Source organism: Octopus bimaculoides, chromosome 28 (assembly GCF_046866305.1).
Source record: "Octopus bimaculoides isolate indiv1 chromosome 28, ASM4686630v1, whole genome shotgun sequence".
NCBI lineage: Eukaryota > Metazoa > Mollusca > Cephalopoda > Octopoda > Octopodidae > Octopus > Octopus bimaculoides.
In genome coordinates, this window is record NC_142955.1 from 6,615,884 (window position 1) to 6,637,042 (window position 21,159).

Here is a 21,159-nt window from a genome sequence, read left to right on the forward strand (position 1 = left end):
ATGGGCCTATAATTACTTATACTATCCCCGTTGCTCGGGTCCTTCTGGATCAGCGTCACCACTCTCCAACTCACAGAGCTGGGAATCCTCCCATTCTGTTGCCAGTTTGCATAGACACCTGCCAGCAGGTCCCCGAACAAGTCCAGCATGCTACGATATAACTTATAGGGTAGACCATCCAGCCCCAGTTACTCGTCCGTGGTGCACTCAGCCAACACCCCTTTCATCTCCGCAGGTGTAATTGGTCCTTCACAGCATTCGACCTCATGTGCCAAGAGTCGCGGCCTGCTGGTGAGGAAGCCCTTTAGGGATCCCCCATGCTCGAGCTCATCGCCCTGCCCAAACAACCAGACGAAATGCTGGTGAAAGGCCTTCTGTATCTTTTCCTGTCCATAGATCTTGTGCCCCTGACACTCTACACGATGGGCCCATCCGGCAATGTTAATACTTCTTTGCCCACTGCACGTAGCTTAGCTCTAAATCTAATAGACTCTAAACGGATGGCTCTCTTGAGGGCGTGCCACCATCTATTATTAATGATGGCACCACATAATGCCCTCTGTATTAATTCCTTAATCCGGGCACGTAAGGCTTGACAAGTCAAAATAGACTTGTTCATCTTCCAGTACCTGGGTCCCTGTCTATGACATTTATCTATATGTACTTCACACGTCACAAATTTGTGATCCGAGTAAGGCACAATACAAAATTGTGGACAGCTAAAGATATCCCTATCTCTTTCTCTAACAAATACCCTGTCTATATAAGATCTGCGTGAGCCGTTGTTATTACTCCATGTCCACTGTGGAATGCTTGGCCCATCCAGTCTGTAACGGTCTACTAGATGATATCTCTCTAGTAGACCCTTGAGGCCAGGATTTCCCCACCTATCAGTTGAGCCAACACTATCCACCCATGCGTTGAGTATAGTGTTAAAGTCTCCTAACAAAACTACCGTTTTTGAGGTCACTGGAAAGTGCTCTAGTTCTTGATAAAAACCAGACTGCCTACACTCTTTAGGAGCATAGACAGCTACCAACCTGAAGGACTGTTTACTCTCGTGGGTCACATCTAGGACGACCAGCCTACCTTCTGGGTCCAGAAAGACTACACTTACCTGTAAGTCCAAGGTCTTCTTGAGGAGAACCACCACACCCCCTCCACCTCGTCAGCTAGGAGAAATAAATTTCTCATAGCCATTAAGGAGGGGCGAGAACGCTTGTGGTTCACTCATCTTGGACTCAGTTACAATGCATACATCTATATCTCATGACCTGAAGTCGTTCAGGAGACAAGCTTGTTTCCATTTCAACCCCAGCCCACGCACATTTATGCACCCTAGCTTAATCGACATGATGAAATTTTATCAAAAGGAATTACTTACAATTTAAGTTTGGGTGGGGACTGCACAAATTTGCCTGCCTCCCTGTCCTTTTCTTTTGTTGGTGTGGCTGCCGGGCTTATGATTAATTTACCCTTCGCCACTTCCGTGCTGACATCTCGTACATCATCCGGGTAATGCACTATCACTTCTTTCTACGGGCCCTCATCCATTAATGCAAAACTAATGCCTGTCAGTGTGTCTTTTGTTCTTTTGTACATATGTGTCTTATGGTGTGATCTAATGTATTTAGACATTGGTTCATTTCTCTCTCTTAAGGCCACTGTTTTTTTACGTGGTTTTTTGGTGGTGGTGGGGGGGGGGGGTGATAAATGATTTTACCATGGGATTAGGTTGAGGAGTTTGGTTGTGTGTGTGTCTGTTGCATGCTTTGTTGATTTTTTTGATTGGGGAGGGAAATCAGGGACATGTGTCTTTTTCCATTTATGCATAACTGTGGTAAACTCCATTTCTTAAGTTTCTTCCTTCTTCTCTGATGCGTTCTCCAGCTTGTCTGTCTTTTCCTTCACCTCCTTTGCAGCTTTTTGGGGAGGGACCTCTTTCTCTTTTCTTTTTCGTGCACTTGGAGCGAACATGGCCCTTTTCTCCACACTTGAAGTATCTGGGCCTATGTCCCTCCACGGCCACTCACGATGATAGCCCCTCCCCTACAAATACCCTATTGGGCAAATTTTCCAGGACCTCATTCGCTGCTTGGACTACCATTTCTAATATCTAGCCTTTCCAGTTTATGGCATCCTTCTTTTTCATCTGTAAGATGGACACCTCCTCCTCTGTCGTAAATCACTGCTGCTGCTACCCACATAACTTCATATCCTGCTGGAATTTCATCCACCGTAATTTTTGCTGTTCTGCATCCCAAGTATGTGGGTAGCAGCATTATCTCCTCGTTCTTTAGTGTCTTTGTTGACACCTCCTTGGCTATGTCAGCTGTTTGGAACTGCGCTTCGACAGTCGTACTTCGCATTCCACAGTCAACATAGCATACCTGATTCCATATTGGTGCCAAGCACCTCTCCACCACTTCATTCTTGGCTTCTATTATCCTTTTTCCTTCAGGTTGTAGATTTTATATACTACCATTCTAGCATTGATTGCTTGTACCGTTTCAGGAGGCAGCAACAGTTTAGTGTCGCCACCACTTTTTTAAAATTAAATTCCGGAACTTGAATAGTTGTTCCATTTTTACCTCCAACTCGGTCACGTTACTGCTCACTGCAGCCGAAAAACTTGGCTTTTCCTTTGTCTCCTCGTTATTGCTTTTTGAACCTTTTCCCATCTCAGGAAAATCTATTTGGGATTCAATATTGAATTCCATCTCAAAAACTTTTCTTAAATCTTTGTCACAAATGACAAATTCACAAAAAATAAACCCAGTAACAGGTAAAACAAACAGTTCAGTAAGTTTTTTCCAAAATAATAATCCAACAGAATTTTCTGCCCCGTAGGGCAAAAATTACTGTTTCTTCACATACAACAGTTCAAATAAAAAGATTTCAAAGTATAACACAGAAAAATGATGTACGTAAACAGGAACGAACTCACATAATGTTTGGTAGCAAAGTGTAACTCATGATGCAAAAGAGTGTTCAGGTAGAGGTGGCACTGCCAAATTCCCGTTCAAAATATATAGTTTTCAAAGTGACAACTAGTCACTGATCTATAAATTAGAAAATTACTATTTTTAAATCTCACAATAAGAGATATTCAGCAACAGTACTTTGTAGTAAAGATTATTTTCCAACATAACATGGCAGTCCTAGTTTAGGATGAGTGTTGCTGTAATTTAGCCCCAGGAGACATTGTCTCCAGCTGGCTATACAACATGATCTTGTTCGAAAATATAAGGACACAGATGTTGTCACATAACCAGCTGGAGACGATGTCACCTGGGACAACATTACAGCAACATTCATCCTAAACTAGGACTGCCATGTTATGTTGGCAAACAATCTTTACTCCAAAGTACTGTTGCTGAATATCTCTCGTGAGATTTACAAATAGTAATTTTCAAATTTTAATGAGTTCAAGTCTCCCATTGAGTATTTCTGCCATATTTGGTGAAAATCCATTCAGCCATTTTGTAGTAATTTTGCAAACACACAGATAAACAGGTGAAGACCAGCAACTACATTATCCTGCTTTCGCTTACATGCACAGAGTAATATAGTGGTAGTAGACAAATATAATTTTAATATAACATTTATTACAACAAAACACTTATCACTCAATATGGCCACCCTTTTGGGCAATTACTGCTTCCACATAAGAATGAAATTATTTTGCAGCTGCCACAAACTGCCTTCTTAAGTTAGCATGTTACAAGCATGATGCAAGTCTTCAAACTGTTGACATTCAAGTGTGGTGAAGCATCTGTCATTGCTTGAAGTATGCCCCATAAAAAGTAACCGAGAAGGTTGAGATCAGGGCTGTTACTGGGCCCTCACAAAAAATGGCACCATTTCACCAAGGAAGGCCTGTCTTGCTTTTGACCCATGGCATGGTGCAGAATCCAGGATAAGCACTGTATTGTCAAGCTCAAACTTTTCCATCCAAGATAACAGAGAGTTCTTCAGGATATCCAGATACTCCTTTGTGCTGATCTTCAAACCAGACTCAATGAAGTGTGGATCCATAACATTTCCATCACTCACCACAGCTTCAAATACCATCACAGAGGCAGGATTCTTAGTCTCAAACACAGGGTGTTGTCAGAAGGGTTGTATGCAATCACTCGAGAATTTCTGCGATTGACTTCAGTGTCCACATTGAACTTCTTCTCATCCACAAACACAAGAGATTTTCCTGCACCTTGATGCTTGGTGAATGACAGAAGCTTTGGGCTTCTCTCAGCTCTGATTGCTTTGACCTTGGCTGTTAGGAGGTGACAGCGATGACAAATAGTCATGCTAAGGTTCCTGTTCACAATTCTGGGCATGAAATAGGACACATTGTGTTTCTTTGCAAGAGTGGTCATGGATATAGATGGGTTGGCTTCAGTCGAGCATTTAAGGCCAGCTACAAACATTGGATTGTGTTTGGAATCATTTCGTGTCTTGTTTTCTTTTCTGTCAATCTTTCCCTCTTCTTTAACTTGTTTACATACATGATAAACTGTTGCATTTGGAAGTTTTTTTCAACTTACCAATTTTATTGGCAGTGTGTCTAGCACATGCCAAAACAACAATGGTGGAACGATTCTGTTGTTCCATGACTTTCTGTTCTCGAATCAGTTCACTATTTACCTGAAAAATAAAGAGGAGGATTAAATTTTTGAGCAAGCAAGGTTTTGTTAAAAAAATGAAATGTTAAACCCACCAAGTCAACCGCTTAAAAAAATTGGTCTTAATTTATCTGCAAGACCTTGTATGTGCGTACATACATACAATACAATACATATATACATACATACATTCAAAATTAATAGTATCGATAAGTATTGAAATTAATAGTATGGATAAAGATATACTTGAAAATTGTTATAATAATAGACATAATATAAATAATAAAGCAAGATATACTCCTTGCATAAATTCTGAGAAGCATAATATGGACTATGAGTGTCCCAATAAAGCAAACACTTTGTGGTTCATCATCCCCTTTGCAAGTCAAATTAAAAATAACATAGACAAATCCATTTCCTGATCAATACAGAAACACTTAAATAAAGATAAGTATGGTGAATTTATTAATTCTAAATGTATAAGCGTTGGTCATTCCCTATCAAAGAATCTTTTTGTAATTATATCCTCAATTGATAATAGAAAACTAGATACTTTTTATAACAACCATAACCTTAATGAAAATGGTGGTAGGGTAAATTACAATAATAGAAGACATATAGCTGATATTAACTCCCTTCCTAACTGTAATAATGAAAACGAGTCTATTAATAATAACGTTAATCTGAATTGTGATTAAAGAAAATTGTTAACTTAATAATTGTAAACAAGGTAACTTAGTATATAGGTGCATAGTTAAATCTCAAGGGAAGAAATACTATTACATAGGTTCAACTGAAACTAGATTTAAATGAAGAATCGCAAAACATGAAAGTGTTAGAAATAGACATGAAATTAATAATACAAGTCTCAGCAAATTTATATGGATATTAAAGGATAATGGTAAAGATCATATGATTAAATGGGAGGTTGTAAGCTATGCCATGGCATATATTTCAGATAGAAAATACTACTTGTGCACAGAAGAGATTTTTCAAATAATAAAATCTGAGCATAAATGATTGAATTCTCAGAAAAAAAAAATTTTAGTTTGTTGCCACTACTCAAAATATTTCTTTAGAAAATTTAATTAGGAGATTAAGATTAAACTGAAAATTGGTAGTATAGACATATTACCACTACTTACAATATGTCTTTAGAAATGAAATTATGAGTATAAATAGGATATAAAATAAGTAGTAATAATTTAAGCATATAACATCTAAACATAAATTGATTGGCTTGGGGAAGATGCATATTTTATTTATAGTGATTAACCTTAATATAATTTTAGAAAATCAAATAAATTTACTAAATAGACTATAAATGTAACCAAATATTAAACTATTCTAATTTGTTATAATTAACCTAGATATAAACTAGAATATTAAATAAATTTATTGAACAGTTAACAAATTAAACTTCACATTAAAAACACAGAAATAGTATAATAACTATGGCTTAATTTATAAATCAAACATAAATTAAAATAACAAATATAAATAACATATACTATATCATATAATAGTCGAATTTCATTTCAGTAATAATACAGAACATGTACCTTCACTATCTATTGGATAATATAATTACTTTTAATCCAAGTATGGATATTAACCATGCAAAGAAATTAGCATAAATAATAATAACAATATATACCACGTTACACTATGTAATATTTAAATACATAATAATAGTAATTATAATGATACATTTTAATTTTAATACAAATTTTAGGAAGATATAAATTAAAATTTAAGTTTAATTAGTATAACTGTACTTACAAACCTAACATAATATAATCATAAATAACATACACCATGTTATGTTAGATCATACCATACTTAAAATCAGTTTAATAGTGATGGTAATAATAAAATTGATCCCTATTACTTAACCGTATAACATTATACATTTTAATTTAGATAAAAATTCTATATATCTATCAATGAAATTAATTTTGATGATGTAATACACTAAATAAATCCACATAATAATCATGAACTTATAGAGTAAGCCCAAATATGAATATTAAGTACACCATCCCAACATATATCTAAATGTATAAATATATAATGCTATAATAAAGTTCACAGTTCATCTTTTTCCAGAGGGTGTGGCAGTTGGTCTTTTTCACACAGCTGTCCTCATTCATTCACAACACATGACCATATCAGTGCAGTCGTCTCTCTTGCACACCACATCTGATGCTTCTTAAGTCCAACTTTTCTCTCAAGGCGCTTACACTCTGTTGAGTATGTACACTGTCATTACACACCCAGCAGAGCATACTGGTTTCATTCCTTGCAAGCTTACGCATGTCCTCAGCAGTCACGGCCTATGTTTCACTACCATGTAGTATAGCTGTTCGCATATGTATCATACAGTCTGCCTTTTACTCTGAGCGAGAGGCCCTTTTTCACCAGCAGAGGTAGGAGCTCTCTGAACTTTGCCCAGACTATCCTTACTCTAGCAGCTACACTTTCAGATCATCCATCCCTGCTACTGACTTGGTCACCTAGGTAACAGAAGCTATCAACTACTTTTAGTTTTTCTCCTTGGAATGTGACGGAAGTTGTTCTCTGCACATTTTCAGTGTTTATTGTTCCTGAGCATTTGCCACACACAAAAACTATTTTCTCAGTTAGCCTTCCTTTGATATTGCTGCACCTCTTATGTGCCCATAGCTTACACTGGGTACATCTTATGGTGTTTCTACCAACACCTTTTCTACAGATCGAGCAGGACCATCTACCTGAAGGGATTTGTGATTTGTACAGCTCTCACTCACTGTTCATCTATCCCTAATTTCCTCATTGACCACCAGACAAGGGAGCAGGGGACCCTGTCAAAGGCTTTCTCCAAGTCAACAAAAGCCAGGTATAGAGGTTTATCTTTGGCTAGGTATTTCTCCTGCAGCTGTCTTACCAGAAATATAGCATCAGTGGTGCTTTTCCCTGGCACAAACCCAAACTGCATCTCATCTAGACTGACTCTCTCCCTAATTAGTTGGGCTATGACCCTCTCCGTTACTTTCATTACCTGATCTAACAACTTGACACCTCAGTAATTACTTGTATCTAATGCTTCATTAACTTTACCTTTGTAGCAGTTATTGGGTATGACTCCTTCATGTATCACCTGGCTGAATATAGAGTTGACTAAATTATAGCTGACAGTGCCAGATATTCTAAGCATCTCTGCACTGATTCCTGATGGGCTGGGGGCTTTCCCTGTCTTCATACCCTTAATTGCTTTATCTACCAAGGTACTGTCAATTCAGATAGCTGGTCCCTTTGTTGGGTCGACATTCTGCAAACTCTCTTTCTCCCATTCATTCTCTTCATTTAGCAACCTTTCATAGTGGTGTCTCCAAGTCTCTCTCCTTGCAGCCTCATTAAATGCATGTGATATATATATATATATATATAGATAGATAGATAGATCGATCAATAGATACACACACACACACACACATATATATGTATATATATTAATAATAATAAAGGAGTTACGACGCAAAAACGTATAAATTCAAATGAACATATTTAAATATGTTCATTTGAATTTATACGTTTTTGCATCGTAACTCCTTTATTATTATTAATATAACCAAAAGGATCGATTCTTGAAGAGTCTGCATACCTTCACTGTCGTTTTTTTCTGCTATTTTGGTGATGATCTTTTGAGTTAGCTTACCAATTATTTTTGTTGGTAGTTAATTTATAATATATTTATATATATATATATATGTATAGAGTCTTAGAAGTGGTGTACAGATATTCTATATTGAAAAAAAAGAGGGTCCCTAGAATTTTGGAAAAAATTGTTTTATTTATTCATTATTATTAGCACTTTCACTAGCTTTCAAACTTGTCAAATAAAATTGTAAATGTGCGAACAGGTTGTTCATTTATATAAATCAGGTGTTTTTTGTTTTGTTTTCAAGAAGAGAACATTGTTTTTGCTTTTTTTTTTTGTTTTTTGGGTGAGGTTCCAGGACAATGGAGATAGATAGGTAGATAGATAGATACATACATACATACATTGATAGATAGCTTGACAGACTGATAGGTAGAGAGTGGGAAGAGGGAGGGATTTCTTTTCAATTTGGCATGTATTTACCATTTATTTAGTTAGTTACCATTGTATAGCTATTGACATGAGTTCAAGTGTGATGACCTCTCCAAGATGTCAGTTTTAGGATGGGGAAAATAATGAAAAAATGGATGGGGTGCTGTCATCACTGAAAGCATATTTGTTTTTTCCTTTTTCTTAAGGTGCCAGAAGGAAGATAAGAGTTTCTATGAAAAATTAAGTAGCCATGTGTGCCTGAGTTCATGTGTTTTGAAATATGTCTGTGTCTACACTGTAATTTCGATGCTTTGCATTGAAAAATAAAGTTAGGTTTCTTTTAATTTCATGATTTTGCATAAACAAACATTAGTACAATATTTACATATTAGAAAAATAAAACCCAATGTTATAGAGATAGGTATCAGAAACAACAGGAACAGTGTACTTTTATTTCCTTAAGGTGTCAGAAATAAGATAAGAAGCTTTATGAGAATTTTCCCAAACCATCACACTTTGTGCAACTTCTCTGTTTTGTATTGAAAAATAAAGCCAGGTTTCTTTCAATTTCATGTTTTGCATGAACAATCAATATTTACAAATTAGAAAAATACCTAAAGTTAGAGTATCCCAACGTTATATATATACCTGAATAATTATAGAGGGGAGCATCATGTTTCCAATATTGGAGCTACATTTAGAATCAAAATTCTCTGCTTTTCTTTCAAACATTCAATTGTGGAGAGAATTTTTTGATGAAGTGTAGTTCTATTGCTTTTCGGTATTGCAGTTATCCTGTGAACATTTTTGGTCATCCCGTGAACATTTGTAAAAGAGTAAGATTTTGAATTTTTCATCGCTGCATATTTCCAGATGCTTCCTTAACAGAATCTTGCATAATTCCTCTTGTTGGATATGCTGCCTGTGGATTCTTGCACATTGACAAAGGGTATTATTTGTTTTGCCAAAGTAATTTTCTGTGCAGTTGGGGCAGGTAGTGCAATATATGAGGTTCTGCATTTTGCAGTTCATATCTGCATTTATTTTGAATGAGAATCCACTCTTGAATTTTATGTAGGAACCACTTTCTAAGCATTTAAAGTTGTTGTTGTGGTTGCATGTTCCATATCTCCTATCTCCACATTCTTTTACTAAGAATTCTAATTCATTCTCTGATGTGAATTCTGCTCTTGTGAGGTGTTTTTTAAGATTTTTTGGTTTGCATCTATTATTCCGTAATGGTTTTTTCAATCGATTTTTCATTTTGGGGTTTTGTAGGAGTATAGGTAAGTTCGATTTTATGGCATAAAAGATGTTGGTTATCCCAGGACGGTGTGTGTTAACAAACGGAATTGTGTGTTCATTAATTTTTTTCTTTAGGTGTCCATAGTTGGGTGATGCTCAGTTTCATTGCCTTTTTACTTCCCTCATTAATTAATCCTAAGGGGTATCTCTGCATTGTAAGGAAGCCTTTGAGCTCATTGAGTCGAATTTGAGATCAATCACTATAGCATAGATGTGTCTTTCCATGCTGTATGAGATGTTCCTTTTGATGTGTGATGGAAGGCAAGAGTAGAAATTTAAATATTGGTGTGTCAGTTCTTTTGTAAAATATGTCTGTTGTGGCTGTTGAGTTCTGTATTTTTATGTGGATATCCAGGAATGGTAGTTCATTGCAAATGGATTCTGTCATGAATTTGTTGGATGGTTGAAGTGTGTTCAGTATATTGTTAAATATACTTAGGTCCTCATTTGATCTGTCCCAAAAGATGAAGTAATCATTAAGGAAACGTTTCCACTTCTTAATGATATATTTCTTGTACTCCTGGACAAAAGTTTTCTCTACTACCTCATAAAGTTTTTCTTCCAAGTATCTCATGACTAAGTTTGCATATGAGGGTGCAAGCTGCGTCCCCAAAGCCATTGCCTTTACTGTCGATATGTTTTATTATCAAATCTAAATGTATTTTCTTCCAGTGTGTGGCCTTGGTGATGAAGTGTTCAGTTATCCATCCTCTGTTTCTCTACCCAGTGTTTGACTGCTTCTAGGCCTCAAGCATGAGGTATATTCGTATAAAGATTGGTGACATCAAAACTTATTACTACCCTCTGGGACAGTGGGTGAGATGTGCTGGATGAAATCTATGCCATCCCATATATAACTGCTTATTAATGGGCAAAAATGTTTTCAGGAGTATATCTAAAAAATGACTTAGATGTGTTGGTGTTTGAGGTCAAGCAACGCCTTGGTCTTAGTGTGAGGTCAGCAGGCCTTAGTATTTTTATGTATTAGTCCTTCTGCTTATTTATGGCATTTTGTATTTCGGAGCTTTTGTGAATTTTGGGCAATCCGTAGAAACTGCTCTCTTTGGTTACAGAGTTACATATATAATCTTTGTCCTTGTCTTTGAAGGAATCTTGGTGTTTTGAAGGAATCAAAACACTAATCATTGATTAGTGTTTTGATTTTATTCATTATTGTTTTTCTGGTTGTCTTGGTTCTTCTTTGTAGTAGGTTTGGTTAGTAAAAATTTCGAATATTTTATCTTTATACTAGTCCTTGTCCATGATTACTGTTTCCCCTCCCTTATCAGCTTCTTTTAGAATGTTTGAGTTGTCATTCTTCAGTGTTAGTAAGGCTTCTTTTCTTCTTCACAAAGATTTTGTTTGCATCTGTAGGTATTCAGGGGAAATATTGAAATTGTCTATATATGTGTCTAAATATTTGTTGTTTTCCTTGCAGGGTGTGAAGCGGGATTTATTTCTGACTATTGATTCATCATTTATATTCTTATTACCAAAGAATTCTGTAAGTCAGAGGTGGCGGTTAAAATGTTCAATATCAGATTTCAGCTCAATGAGATTCAGGGTGGGTGTCGGAGTAAACTTGAAACCTTTTAATAGGAGATTCATTTCATTCTTGCTGAGATTTCTATTTGACAAATTTATGATCTTCAGGTCTATATGTTCTGTGTGCTCATTAAAATTTTGTGTTGTGTTGGGTCTGGTGCGTGATTGTGATATTTTCTCCCTAAAGAAGGAATTGTGTTACTGTGCCTCCATTTTCTGATTTCGGGGTCCTAGTTACCATGTAGGTGGGGGATGGTTCATGTTCTTTGTACAAATTCCATCATCCATAGGTTCTGTTTTCTTCCCATCTTCCATAATTTGGGGCCATTCAGGATGTATGGGATTTTGGGATGTAAATCGTGGGTTTCTTGTTACCTTGGGGATCATTCATATTATGGTTTCTGTGTTGTCCGTATTTTAGTTGTGTTTCTTCCCATGTATCCATCCATTTAGGGTACGTGGTATTATGGGTTGGTCGGTATATTATTTGTATTTACTCATCTAGGGTGTTTGATATTATGAGTTGATGGTTATCTTATATATTTCATGTGTTGGCATTGCAGAATATGGTTTTCTAGTCTATACTTGGGGTGAGCTGGAGGTCATTCCCGCATATGTTCTTTTTCATTGCAAAACATTACTGCTGTTTCTGCTCCAATGCTTATAACAATTATACTCCTCTCTATAAAATTGGGTTTTATTTTTCTCATTTGTAAATGTTGTACTAATGTTCTTTTCTTGCAAAAACATGAAATTAAAAGACACCTGACGTTATTTTTCAATGCAAAATATCAAAATTACACAATGTAGACATAGATATATTTCCAAACACATGAACTCACAGGCACACATATACGTGCACACACACACACACTCACATAGACAATTATGCACACACACACACACACACACACACATACGTATATATATATGTATATATATTTAATTTTTCATAGAAACTCTTATCTTCCTTCTGGCACCTTAAGAAAAAGGAAAAAACAAATATGCTTTCAGTGATGACAGCACCCCATCCATTTTTTTTCATTATTTTCCCCATCCTAAAACTGACATCTTGGAGCAGTCACCATCCTTGAACTCATGTTAATAGCTATACAATGGTAAATAACTAACTAAATAAATGGTAAATACATGCCAAATTGAAAAGAAATCCCTCCCTCCTCCCTCTCTTTACCTATCTATCTGTCTGTCTATCTATCTACCTATCTATCAATCAATCTCCTGGAACCTCATCAAAAAAACAAAAACAATGTTCTCCTCTTGTAAACAAAACAAAAAACACCTGATTTATATAAATGAACAACCTGTTTGCACATTCACAATTATATTTGACAAGTTTGAAAACAAATGAAAGCAGTAATAATAATGAATAAATGAAAGAATTTTAATTCTGGAGACCTTTTTTTCTCTATATACATACATATATATATATATATATATATATATATATATATATACATGCACACACACACACACACACACACATATGTATATATATATATATATAAATATGTATATATATATATGTAGTCACCAAAATGAAACAAATATGGATGACTTGCTCCGAAGCACCACCGACTGAGGAACACTTCTCAAAAATAACCTGCAGTTGTTTCCTTCAAAATTCCGATATGCTTGAAATGTACATACATCAAGGTATATTTGTAGAAAATTTCACGAAAAGACATTCTTTTTCCTGGAAGTTAAGAGGAATTTAAGTGGAATTGCCGAAAATTGTCCCCCACCCCCTTCCAAAACATTTTCACCGAAAATTTTTGTATATTCGGAATCTAAATAATAAATAATATATCCATAGAAAATTTCATTAAAAAATATTCATTTTCATGAAAGTTATGACCTTCAAAAGTTGTGGGGTACAACTCTGTAGTTATGCCACATTGACGAACATGAGTTATATTTTTGTGAATGATTGTTTACATGCACGTGTATGCGTTTGAGAGAGCGAGAGAGGAAGAAGGGGAGAATGAATAGAGATCGAGTCCAATGTGTATGTTGTTGTCACAGGTCAAGTATGTGTGGTTGTGTGTGTTTTTACGTATCTATGTTATGAAAAATAGGTAAAGAATACTGAGATGAAAGTTTAATCTATGACGTTGTATGTATCACTTTCTCTCCCTCTCCCTCTTTTACTCTTATTCTCTATATTTTTATGTTGAGCGCGTGTGTTAAAACGGCGTTCCAGGTAGAAGGGAAGAAATATAAAAGTTGCTAGAAACAACAGCCAAATCTCCCTTAAATCACACAAAATAAACGAAATTTAAAAAATCTAATTACTGCACTGGAATGTTCACATCGAGAAAATTCCATTGATGTAAAAAAATTTACGAAAAAGTGGAAAATGTGGATTTCTATAAACTTTTAAAAAGGCTTCACACAGACACACAACTTCAATTTAATTATTTTATACAAACAAATGATACATCTCATAAATTACAGCTGTTTCCGCTTCATTAATAAAACCAAGTTTTTCAAGAATAACAAAATCTATTTATGTGGTGTTACATGTGGTGTTATGGGCTGTGTTGAGCTATGTGTTTCTTGGTGGAGAGAGATCGCAGGTGAAGCAAACGGAAGTGAAGACAGACCGGAAGGGTGGCGGAAATCGGCCACACGCGGTGGACAGCGAGCACGTGTGGTCAGTTCGAAGATAGACGGCGTACGTAAAAGACGTGTTTTGATCTGGAGCGATCGTTTACCCCGCTACAGTCGACAATGTAAGGTCCCAGTGTTTCGTTCTCACTTTTGCTTCTTGTAGTCTTTTTCCTCCATCACACCACAAGCTATTTCGGCCTATAACAAAAAAAAAAAAAAATTATGAGTGTAGTCCGGATTTCTAACGATGTGATTAAACCGTTTTGCGGTGACACGGATGTGGTCGCGTGGTTAAAAAAGATGAAGCTCCACGGGATAGGCGACTTAGCAAGCTTTTTACCGCTGTACTTAGATGGCCCGAAGTTGGCGTTATTCTTAGAGATGGAAGAGAAGGACCAACTTAGCGCGGAAAAAATAGAAATACGCTTGATGGAGGCCTTTGCAGAAGGAATGTTTGAAGCATATGCTCACCTGGGGAAATCAGAGTGGACTGGCGAACAGGTCGATGTGTTTGCCAACGAACTCAGGAGATTGGCTAAACTGGCGGGGTACGAAGAAGAACGCTAGATCGGACGGTTAAGTTGGCGATTGTGACTGGTTTTTCTGACCACATGTCGGTCGAATTGCAGAAGCTGCTGAACGTAAACTCCAAGGCGTGCTAGTTTCATGTTGTAGATCGACGCCGTTGGCGGCAACTGCAACAGCAAAAGGTGGCTGAGCAAGGAGTAGCGGAGAGGGGCCGAACAAGGAACGTGTGCGACCGTTCAAAGGACAGTGTTTCCGGTGTCAGGGCCCGCACATGGTGCGAGACTGCAAGTTACCCAAGCCTCAGGTCATTTGCTACCGATGTCAAGAAACAGGACATATAGCCAGCGAATGCCTGCAGGGAAACGGTCTAAGGGAGACTACTGCACCAGTGGTCATCCCTTTGGATCAATAGAGGCGCGTTTGTTGCTACCCGTTGTCGACATTCTGGTGGAGGGGAAGATGTCGCGAGACCTCGTGGACACGGGCTGTACGACGACCCTGATGACTCTAGGAGTGGTAGAGACGTGGAGTGGAGAAAGCAGTGTGAGGGAAGTCGACGGAAAAGAGGTACGCTGTGAAGGCATTACAGACGTGTAGACTGAGGTGCAGGGAACAAAGCTGACGCTGCAAGCAATTGTAGTTGGCCACTTGGTGGATGAGATTGACGTGGTGATGGGGATGGATGCAATCACCCGTTTAGGAGGTGTCACTGTCAACGAGGCCGGTGTGACTTTCGGGGTTGCGGGGGAAACCGTGTATGGCGACACCGTGCATTGGTGAGAACCGCGAAGAAATCTATGCCGCGCACACCATTGAAGACCAGGATTTTCGTGCCGCCTTCGATGGCCGGAGGTGGGCACTGGAAGGGGAGAGCCCTCGACGTTGAAAAATAAAGTGGGCTGCTACCAGCATACTTTGAAAGGAGATGCCAGAAGCGAGTTCGAGGGGGAGGTGGAGCGTTGGATTAAGGAGGGTGTATTGATCCCTTGGGAAGAAGAAGTAGAGAGCGGAGTCTTGCCGCTGATGGCGGTGGTACAGCCCACAAAGCATAAGGTTAGACCAGTGCTTGACTTCCGAGAGCTGAATGACCACATATCATGTCATACGGGCGGCGAGGCCACAGATATCTGCGGGGACACCTTGCGAGAATGGAGGCAGATGACAGGGGCCTCCACGATCGTCGATTTGAAGTCGGCATACCTGCAGGTGCATGTGGCTGAGAGACTGTGGAAGCATCAGCTTGTCAGGTATAAGGGCCGGACATACTGTCTGACCAGGCTGGGGTTTGGGCTAAATTCAGCGCCAAAAATTATGGCAACAATTCTCAAGGCCATCCTGGAAAAGGTGGACAGAGTAAAAAGGGCCACCAATTCGTACATCGATAACATCCTTGTGTATGAAACCATAATGCCAGCAACGGGGGTCATAGGCCACCTGAAGAATTTCGGACTGGTCGCCAACCCACCAGAGGCCATGGAAGGAGGTGCTGCCCTGGGCCTCAAGCTACGGAGAGACAAGGCCGGCGCGTTGGTGTTTCGGCGAGGGAACGAGATCCCCGAACTGGGCACCCGCGTGAGTAAACGGGAACTGTTCTCGGTGTGTGGGAAGCTGGTGGGACACTACCCGGTTGCAGGATGGCTTCGGACAGCATGTAGCTTCATCAAGAAACGAGCCGAAGGAGCAAAGTGGAATGACAGGCTGGGGGAGAAAACGACCGACATGATGCAGGAAGTCTTGGTCAGAGTGAGGGGCAGTTGGTATGTTCCCAAATCAAAGAGCGGGATCGTTTGGTGTGACGCCAGTAGCATCGCAATAGGGATTGTCTTAGAAATGGGAGGCACTGTGGTGGAAGATGCAGCCTGGCTCAGGAAGATGGATGACTGCAACCACATCAATGTGGCGGAGTTGGATGCCGTGCTGAAGGGGGTGAACCTGGCCTTGAAGTGGGGGCTGCGCACCATCGAAATTAGGACCGATTCGGCCACTGTGCTTGGTTGGGTGACGGCAGTCATCACCAATGAGCGGAGGGTGCGAACCAAAGGGGCCACGGAGATGTTGGTAAAGCGTCGATTGGGAATATTGTGTGAGCTAACCGCTGAGTTCGATCTGAAGCTGAGCGTGATTTTTGTGCCTTCCGAAAAGAACAGGGCAGACGTCCTAACCAGGGTAAAGCGAGCCTGGTTGCAGGTGCCAGAGGATGCGGAGCAGGCTGTGGCTGCAGTATGCTGTCTGAGTGACTCGGAGTTGAGGAGACTGCATACCATGCATCATATGGGAGTGAACAGGACATTGTTCCTAGCCAGGAAAGTCGACTCCGAGGTAACGAGACGGAGCGTGCAGAGAGTGGTTAGCAGCTGTGACAGGTGCCAGTCTATTGACCCTGCTCCGAGCGTACATGAGGCGGGAAGTATTCCAGTGGACCACGACTGGAAACGACTGGCAGTGGACATAACACATTACCGGCAGGGGACGTACCTCTCAATAGTTGACTGCGGACCGGGGTGGATGGCCATATGGAGGGAGATGAAGACGGGGACTGCAGAGGAAATCGCGAGAGTATTAAATGAGATATTCCTGGAACGAGGCCCCGTGGATGAGCTGATGCTGGATGATGGCACTGCATTTCGCTCGGAGGTGCTGAAAGAAATGCTTGATGGGTGGCAGGTCAGCCGCTTCTTCAGGGCGGCATACCGGCCAAGTGGAAATGGAGTGGTGGAAAGGCATCATCGTACCATCAAGACCATGGCAGAGAGGGGCCACATTTCACCAATCGAGGCCGTATTTTGGTACAATATGTCGCCCAGTTCAGGACAGGCTGAGGAGTCGGTGCCACAAAGGGCAATGTTGAGGTACGAGTGGAGGCATCCATGTATTGCATCAATGCGACTCCGGGGAGAAGAAGAGCACACCTTTGTGCAGGTCGGGGAAGAAGTTTGGGTAAAACCCCCAAATGCACGGTGTACATCACAATGGGGAAAAGGAACAACAACCTCCATCAATTCAAAGAATAACGTCTCGGTCGATGGTATGCCACGCCATGTTTTGGATGTGCGGAAGATTGTCAATGCTTCAGAGGATGGAACCAGCAGCAGTGGGCAAGATGATGAAGACAGCAGCAGTAGGGAAGATGATGAAGCCAGCGGCAGTGCGCCAGGAACTCAGAAGCCAGTCCCGGGGTCGCACAGCGATCACAGAGGGAGCGGCACCCTGGTTGGCTGATTATGAAACCAATTAAGGTAGTTCGGGAGCGAGGACTGAGTGGGAAAGCCGGTTGAGTGATCTGTAGATCAGGGGGCGTGTGGTGTTATGGGCTGTGATGAGCTATGTGTTGTTGGCGGAGAGAGATCGCAGATGAAGCAAACGGAAGTGAAGACAGACCGGAAAGGTGGCGGAAGTCGGCCACACGCGGTGGACAGCGAGCACGTGTGATCAGTTCGAAGATAGACGGCGTACGTAGAAGACGTGTTTTGATCTGGAGCGATCGTTTACCCCGCTACGGTCGGCAAGGTAAGGGCCCAGTGTTTCGTTCTCCCTTTTGCTTCTTGTAGTCTTTTCCCTCCATCACACCACAGTTTAAATATGTAATGATGCTTCATCAGATAGGCATATCTTCTTATATATTTGACGAAAAATATCAACTGAAAATATTTATAATTTCTAAATCTTAACGAAGACGCTATATAAGAACGAAATTAGGTGGTACCATCTTTCCTCCAAACATGGCTACGCGAATTTCGTCCAAACAATTCAATTTTCGACTCGTCTGTCCAAAGAACATTTTCCCAGAATGTATCAGATTTATCTTTATGTTCATAAACAAATTTTAAACGGGCATCTCTATGCTTTTTAGTCAACAGTGGAGTTTTTCTAGGAGAGCATGACTTCATTCCATCCCTATGAAGTTCATTGTTGATTGTTTATAGTGTAACACTAGTCCCTGAAGCTAACAAATCTTCTTGCAACTCCTTTCTGGTGATCATTGCGTTTTTTCGATTCTTCACTTCATTTTTCTTAAAGATCTAGGGGAAATCTTGCGTGGTGCACCGGATCTTATTCTGTTTTCAGCAGTTCCTGATTTTTTATATCTTTGAATAAATGAAGATATGGTAGAAAATGGAATACAAAGGGTCTCTGATATTTTCCTGTAACTTTTACTTGCTTTCCACTGTTCAATAATTAAGTTTTTCACTGAATTTGTGAGCTCTTTACTTTTTGCCATTATTACGACAGCACTTTATGTTGTCTCAGTGCTGAATGAAGAAGATAGTGTGTTGACACTTAAAAATGACCACTGATAAGATTATTTGGAACAAACGAGAAAGTTCTAGTAAAAAAAAAAATATTTTAACAGTATTTTGTGGCATAGAAACTCATAAATTTATTCTGTACGAATACTTTTTTCACCCCTAAATATTTATAATTGTATATAAATTCATTAGTTTCTACAATTTATTAGTTTCCTTTGCATATTCTTAGTTTATGCATGTGTATGCAAATATAGTATTGGTATATCCCATTTATGTTCATAAGAAATTAAATAAATAAAGCATTTTGACATGTACGAATATTTATTTCCCCCCACTGTATATATTTTTCACGTCTGGCCCTACCAGCCCTTCTTGTTTATTTTCACTGTTTCGTTTTCCTGTCGTGTTTTCTGTTCGCCACTATATTCATCCGCATTACAAATTTAATTTGTTTCCGCGGGAAGAGCCATTCTAACAATGCGTCCTGCCCTAACTCTTCGAAACGCTTAGTTTTAGAATGGTGGCAGCTGATAAAGGAAATGTTCTCTGTGTGACCTGTGTGTTTTCTATGCTCTGCTTATGGTCTGTTTTTCATTTTGTCCACGTTTATTTTTGTGACATCCTATAACCAGATATGCATCTATATATACATGTAGGTGTAGGTATGCACATACACGTATGTATATATGCATATGCTCACATATACACATGCATATACATCAGCAAGCATATATATATATATATATATATATATATATATATATATATATATATATATACCGTCATATCTACACACACACACACAGACACACACACAGATATATATATATATATATATATATATATATATATATATATATATATATATATATATGGGGAGAGTTATTCTCTTTTAGTGCCTTATAATTTAACAGACTCACTGGTAAAATGTCCACTCATTTACTTATTTATTTTTCTAAAATTTTCGTTGCGTCTTGCAACCTTTTCAATAGTTCTTGACTGTCCATTATCGGATAACGGACAGACTCAACAGCTACTGAAAAGGTTGCAAGACGCAACGAAAATTTTAGAAAAATAAATAAATAAATGAATGGAAATTTTACCGGTGAGTGTGTTAAATTATAAGGCACTAAAAGAGAATGACTCACCCCAGACACATCAGAATATTCTTCAACAATTATGTATATATGTATGAATGGCTTCAGTGACACACACTCACATACACGCACGCACGCAGGTTGTTTTAATCGATTTTCTCTGTAACTTAGGAAAGTTCTTATTTATAGCGTTTTGGAACTGGGATACCAAGTTTGTTTTTACATTTTTACTGTAAGGAAGAACTACCCAGACATATTTATTAGGTTCTGGTTTTAGTGACGTCCAAGAAGTTAGCTATAGATGTTTCATCTTCAAATACTATACTAAAGCCCATTCTGCTAAAAAACCTAGCTAATTTATTTTTAACTTTTTGTATATTTTGATTTGTGGTGTTCTCTAAGTATAATAGACAATCGTCTCTGTATAGACCACCCTTAACATTTGGGAATTGGTCTTCTAATTCGTATAGAATGTATGTGTATATTAAGTCAGCAATTTGAGCTGAATCGGAACTTCCCATCGGAACGTCGAATCCTTCTGGTGTGTCCTTACGTCACTAAAACCAGAACCTAATAAATATGTCTGGGTAGTTCTTCCTTACAGTAAAAATGTAAAAACAAACTTGGTATCCCAGTTCCAAAAGCCATATGAAAAGGGTGGAAAATTCTGTGATTTATGTGTAACAGAATTTCTTTTTATTTTATTTTCAAAGAATTGTCTGGTTAATAATTTCATTGAACATTTTACAAATGCAAACATTGGCAAAAACATACATATTCTGCATTCAAATAAGAATAAAAGTTTTTTATCAAACGCTATCATATTTACCCGTAATAAGTAAATACTTAAAATAGTTCTAATAAAAAACATTAGTTTTTCCCTCAAAGGTTAGAAGATTAAAATTACTTACGATTCTAATTATTTATCTATACTTTCGTAATTTATTAACCTTAATTAGAGTATATTTTAAATCTTGATAAACCATTGTAACAACCATAACATACTAAATTTATGTACGTATGAACATACCGGTATGGGTGTTTTTTTATATATACGCGTGTATCTGTGAGAGATAATGTGTATATATATATATATATAAATATATATA

The 21,159-nt window shown here is 38.4% G+C and overlaps 1 protein-coding gene and 1 long non-coding RNA gene across 2 annotated transcripts in view; one reads left to right on the plus strand and one right to left on the minus strand.

Moving 5' to 3' along the window:
- Positions 1-3,588: 3,588 nt before the first annotated feature.
- Positions 3,589-21,159, minus strand: part of LOC128251158 (uncharacterized) — a 22,103-nt gene continuing 4,532 nt past the window's right edge. The window contains exon 2 of the long non-coding RNA XR_016238776.1: positions 3,589-4,647. This is a non-coding gene — a long non-coding RNA (uncharacterized LOC128251158). The remainder of the gene's footprint in view (positions 4,648-21,159) is intronic.
- LOC149130502 (uncharacterized) lies at positions 15,544-18,483 on the plus strand. Its single transcript, XM_089344138.1, has one exon. The coding sequence runs from the start codon at positions 15,730-15,732 to the stop codon at positions 17,923-17,925; it is 2,196 nt and encodes a 731-aa protein (XP_089200264.1). The 5' UTR covers positions 15,544-15,729; the 3' UTR covers positions 17,926-18,483.